The sequence below is a fragment of the Arachis ipaensis genome, chromosome B03 (assembly GCF_000816755.2).
Source record: "Arachis ipaensis cultivar K30076 chromosome B03, Araip1.1, whole genome shotgun sequence".
NCBI lineage: Eukaryota > Viridiplantae > Streptophyta > Magnoliopsida > Fabales > Fabaceae > Arachis > Arachis ipaensis.
In genome coordinates this window covers 134285184-134291497 of record NC_029787.2, presented here as the reverse complement: position 1 = coordinate 134291497, position 6314 = coordinate 134285184, and the positions used below count along the sequence as shown (strand labels likewise).

At 29.7% G+C, this 6314-nt stretch overlaps 1 protein-coding gene across 1 annotated transcript in view; it reads right to left on the bottom strand.

Moving 5' to 3' along the window:
- LOC107631994 (cytochrome P450 78A5) overlaps positions 1 to 189 on the bottom strand; it is a gene marked incomplete in the record, with an annotated part of 2350 nt that extends 2161 nt beyond the window's left edge. The window contains 1 exon segment of the mRNA XM_016335609.2: positions 1 to 189. Within this exon segment, the coding sequence (XP_016191095.1) occupies positions 1 to 89 (89 nt within the window).

Below are 6314 nucleotides of genomic sequence, written 5' to 3'. Positions count from 1 at the left end.
AAGAAAGAGAAAGAAGAGAGTGAGCTTTGGAATAAGAATAACGAAGCGAGTGTTATGAGAAGAAGTGTTGTTGGCTTGGACTTGAGCATAATGAGATTAAAATAATTATGAATTAGAGGAGGTAGCTAGAAAGAGTGAATAATAATGATTAATGAGTGAGTTAATGTGAGAGATGGACGTGTGTCATGGGGCTACAGCATGTATATATAGTGTGGCCTTTGAGTAGAGGTTAAGGATGTGTGGTTAAGGAGGTTAACCATAGTTAAGTTGGCAACCACTTTGGGCTTATATTATGAGTTATGACGTGTAAAATATTCTCTCATGTCTAATTAACAAGAACTTCCCCCACGCTTTATGTCAGAATCACACCACACCCACATCTACCCTTCTTTTTATCCTGAAAATTATTACCAGTAATGTTAATGCAAGATTTTTACTTTTATGTATATATTTTCTTTGAAGAGTTAATTAAGAGGTTATTATGGTAATGATACCCCGTAACCTAGCTATAAAAAGAGGAAGGAATTTATAATGTTCACGACTCAATTATTGAAATTATATACTATACATGGGAAGCTACAAGAAGCTTAGGATGTATAGGGTGTGGTAGCTCTGCTGGTTGCTTTAGAGGCAGAATCAAGAAAGATGATCTATTGACTCAGTAACTAAGATTTGCTGAGTCCCCCGACACAGTCGTATAAAGTTTCCACTTCCCGGTGTTACCACTAAAGTTATCAAGGTCAACGGTCAACCATGTCTATATATAACACGCTCAATGCGTGCAATTCTATAGACGAGTCTAAACACACAATCCGAATCCTGTTCCACCTGATGATATTTTCATTTTATAAATATTATTTCATTTTACAAACGAAAAGGAAACGAAAGACGAAACATAAATATTATTTTGAGCACTCAAGATATAATTGATTAGTTAATGTTTCAAAATTTAATGTCAGTTCATTAGAACTATATAAATCGATACCTAAAATTTCTATTAATAAAAAAATAGAGTTTTTTGCAGTGTATAAAATAAATTTTGTAGTTGAGCTACACATACAAGTTTTTTTAGCTTACAAATCTTACAAGTTGGGCCAAATCTAACAAAAACTACGTTCACTCACAAAAGCGTGTTAACACGTGCATCACGTTTCCAAAACGCTCATTCACTATTCTGAACGATTCTTTTTCTTCTTCCTCGATAAAAATCACAACTGTCATTTTTTCTTTGCGTTTCTTCTCCTCCTCCTCTTCTTCCTTCTTCTCATTTTTCTTTGTATTTCTCCTCCTTTTTCTTTGCGTGTTTCATCTTCATCGTTGTATTTCTCCTCCTTCTTTTGATTTTGCAACATTATATATTTTTTTCTTCTTTGTTTAATTTTTTTCTCCAAAAAAGAATTATGAGAATATGAAATAAGAAGAAGAAACAGCAGAAGATGAGGAGGAGGAAGATGAAGAGTTTTGAATTATGCAAAACTTATCATAATAAAAATACACCTAAATATTTTTGTTTTACACCAAAATATCCTCGTGTTACACCTAAATATCTTCGTTTTACACCCAAATTTGCTGCAAATACAGAAATGAGTTATGGTACGTGTATACTACAATCAGCCACCAAAGTATACTAAAATACAAATATACATTGAAAATAAATTAAAGCACAGATATATTTATACACAAATATATTGGTGGCTAATTTTAGTGGTTGATTTTAGTGTACAAATAGCATTTTTGTACAAAAAAATATTTTCTCTAATGCTGCATTTTTTTCTTCTTCTTCTTTTCCTTATTTCTTTCTTTCTTTTAGTTAAATGAATGTAAGTTCATCCTCTTCCAAGTAATTTTGCAGTATTATGTGTTTCTTCTTCTTCTTTGTTTGATTTTTTTTTGTTTTTATTCTTGTTAAGAGAGTAAAACAAGAAGAAACTTGAGAAGGCAAAACAAAAAGACAAAGATAAATAAGAAAAAAAAGAAGAAGAAGATGGTGATGATGAAGAAAAAAAAAGAAGCAGCAGCAGAAGATGAGGAGGATGAAGAGGAAGAGTTTTGAATTATACAGAACTTATCAGAATAAAAATACATCCAAATATATTCGTTTTACACCCAAATATCTTCGTATTACACCCAAATAATATCTTCGTTTTACACCCAAATTTGCTACAAATACAGAAATGAGTTATGTTACGTGTACACTAAAATCAGCCACCAAAATCAGCTACCAGTATAAAATACATATTGGAATACAAATATACATTGAAAATAAATTAAAGTACACATGTATTTATACACAAATATATTGGTGGCTGATTTTCGTAGCTGATTTTAGTATACAAATAGCATTTTGTACAGAAAAATATTTTCTCTAATGTTGCATTTTTTTCTTCTTCTTTTCCTTATTTCTTTCTTTCATTTAGTTAACTGAATGTAAATTCATCCTCTTCTAAGTAATTTTACAGCATTATGTGTTTCTTCTTCTTCTTTATTTGATTTTTTAGTTTTTATTCTTGTTAAGATAGTAAAACAAGAAGAAACTTGAAAAGGTAAAACAAAAAGAAAAAGATGAATAAAAGAAAAAAGAAGAAGAAGATAGTGATGATGATGAAAAAAAAAGAAGCAGAAGATGAGGAGGATGAAGAAGAAGAGTTTTAAGTTATGCAGAACTTATCAGAATAAAAATACACCCAAATATCTTCGTCTTACACCCAAATATCTTCGTGTTACACCCAAATTTGCTGCAAATACAAAAAAATATTTCCTCTAATGCTACATTTTTTTCTTCTGAATTGAACCACACCTCAACCACTTGATTGGATTCAAAACAATAAAAAAATTTTCGAATTTCCTCCTTCAAATCCAGCTGAGGGATTTGTCTTCTTAGACGGAGATATTTTCAATTTCTATTTTCCTTCTATACTACATGTAATCAATTGATTCTTAATTTCGTTTTCCTTTTTATTTGTGCTCCAAACTCTTGTAGAAAAACCTGCAGCCTTCGCATAATTCTTGTAGAATTTTGTAGCATTTTCAAGGGTGTTAAAGGTCATCCTAACCTTGGATACAAATTACTCATCAACACCATAGATTTGCTGCAAAATACACCCAAAATACACCATATTGAAACAAGCATAAACTATAGAATGCAAATACAACTATAAAACCATCATAAAAAATAACAAAAATCAGATTCATGAATCATCAATAAACAGAAACTAAAACAATTCAACTAAAACAATAAGACAATTCACCTTTAGTGAGATGAAAAGTCATAAACTGTAAATACACCAAAACTTTCCTAAAATACACCCAAATATTTTTGATTTATACCCCTGATATAAAATGCAGAAAATTCATCAGAACTAGTACATTAAATTCAATTCAAACAAGGAACAATGAACAGCAAATTTCACAGACAAGGTTCACGCATTATTCAGCTACACAATCATAAACTACTAACAGGATTCAAATTTAGATTCAATTATTAACTGAAATTAAACCACACATCACGAACTCATTGAATTCAAATTCAAAATTTACTTCGCTCTGGTTCAGCTGATAATCTGAAGTTGAATCATCCATTATCTTTAAAACAATTTTAGAGCTTGATTTAAGAAACAATGAAAAACGAGAAAAACGAAGAAAGAGAACAGAGAGAGACTTACGTAAACAGCGAAGGAAAAGGGAGAGAGAAACGCACAAAAGAGATCGAAGAGAAAAGGTAAGAAAACGTAGAAGGAATTCAAAAAAAGAAACGAAATTCTTTCGAAAAAGGAAGTTATATATTCGCGCGTTGATTGATTGGAAAATCTGCTAAGGAGGCGCGTGAAACATACATGCCATAATAGGCGCGTTTTAAGAATTAAGGATTTTCAAGACTTGTATAACTTGTATAGTGAAAAGGCTTAGACGTGGAGATTAATTCTTTATAAATTTGGTCTCTTTAGAAACTAAAATATTTTAAATTAATTATTATTTTATACTGAGTGTTGAGATATTAATCTCAAATATATGATACCGTTTAATTTGGAATAAAGAAATCAAACTTTTGGATTTTTAAAAAGTACAGAAATTAAATCATTTGATTTTTTAAAGTACAAAAATTAGATCTTTTAATTTTTAAAATTAGACTGTCTGATTTTTGTGTCAAAAAATAAAAAATTTAAAGTATAGAAACGGACTCTTTAATTTATATACTTTCTGTAATTTAAAAAACTCCAAAAATTATATTATTTTAGTATATCATTCATCTCACTTTTATAGATAAAAAAAATGAGGAATGTTAGGGGGCTAGCAATTTTGGTATTTTGTAACCATCAATTGGCCATCAATAGTGTTTTTAATGATGTGAGATTACATCTAATGGTAAAAGATCACTCACTTTTATTTTGATAGTTAAGTGCTGGCCAAAAAACACAAAAGTTGCTGCCCTTAGACTTTTCCAAAAAAAAATAACCCACCTTTTCAAGTGACTATATCATAAATAAACTTTAAATTCCTTTATCAATTTTTTTTTTAATTATAGTACATAATCTTGAAAGCCTAATAATGTTGTGCAATAATGAACATAGTAATAACTATTTGCAACCCGTGACGACCTAGCTACTACCACAAGTCTTAAACAGAGTGAATTAAGAGCCACATGTTATTTTGTTTTCACATTGTTGGAACATTATTCCTTTTGTTTGCAATTTTTTAAAGACACGATGAAATTGAGAGATTTTTATCACCATTTAGTAAGGATTGAACTCAACCATTAATGTCCACATATATGGTATTTCAAGAAAATGCTAAGACTTTATCTTTTGTTTTTTTCTTCTTTTTATTTTTTTAAATATATATATTATTGTTTTACGGCAAAAGCTAGCTTCTATGCATACACTTTGATTTTCTCTTTTGGTCTCCTTTATTTTTATATCTTTAGTTTATAAAAAGGACAGTCCTATGCAATAATAAGGCAGGAGCCATATTTATCAACGCCATGTGTTACTGAAAATCTTACGGAATGATATTTTCACAGTTAAGTTGCGCAATAATGGAGAATGGAAGCACGCACTTCCAAAAACTAAAGGGCATGCATCACACTTGGTATGAACAAGATTGTACATGTGTTTCACTGTAGGATCGATGCTGTGTGCTGTAAATCTCCACAAGCTTTACCCGTCACAATCATCCCACTTCCCCAACTAATCTTAAATGCCATCCCTTCTACTAAGTTACCTAAATATTATTACTTACTTTTTTATTTTTCTGATTGCTACCTAATAATATACTTTTAAAAATGAGTAAAAGGAAAAAATTCATACGAAAAATTTTTGGTGGATAAATGTACACACAAAAAATTAGTAATGATGAACAGAAGTGATACGTAGTCGTTAGGAGGACTCCAGTTCCATTAAGTTTACTGTGTAATTAGGGGTGCAAGTTACCGAATCGGACCAAAAATTACCGTAAACTGAACCGAAAATTACAATAACCGATTTAAAAATAAAAAAAATTGGTTTTTTTTTTGACAAAACCGATCGATTCGGTTCGGTTTTCGGTTGACTCGATAGAAATTGAATCGAACCAAACCAAATCGAAAATATGCATCTATTTCAATGTTTTAACCATTTTAACCTTTAACCTAACAACAAAAATTTTCAACCCCTAATCATTTCAATGTTTTACTTTTATTATTTCAGTTTATTGACTATTTTAAGCCTCTAATTATTGTGATTCATATTTTGCTCATTAAAAATTAAAAATTGAAAAAACCGACCGAACCAAACCGCTGTTAGTTCGATTCGATTCGATTCAGTTCGATTATTGTAAAAACAGCAAATCAAACGGTTATGTATCTGTAAGAACTAAGAACCGAATATATCGGTTCGGTTGGTTTTTGGTCCAAAATCGAACCAAATCGAACCGATAACACCCCTATATGTAGTTATGTAGAGTAACAAAGTAGACTCTTTAATAAGATTTAGATAGAAATTAGCTCATTTAAATAAAAAAATAACAATCTCAAAAATATAGCCAGTAAATTTAACAGAAATGGAACGCCATTATTAATAACATATCACTTTTGTTCATCGTTACCAATCTTTTATGTACACACTGAGTATTTCGAATGATTAGAGTATATATTTGTCCATCCAAAAATCTTTTATGTATAATTTTGTTCATATATTTTTTAAAATTCTATATATTTTTCGTCTAAGATTGTTTATTTTATCTAAATATTCAATTCCAAGAGTTTAACTAAAGAAATCATTTTTTAATTAATATCATCTAAAAAATTTTGAATCATAAATAAACTTTAATTTTTAAATAGT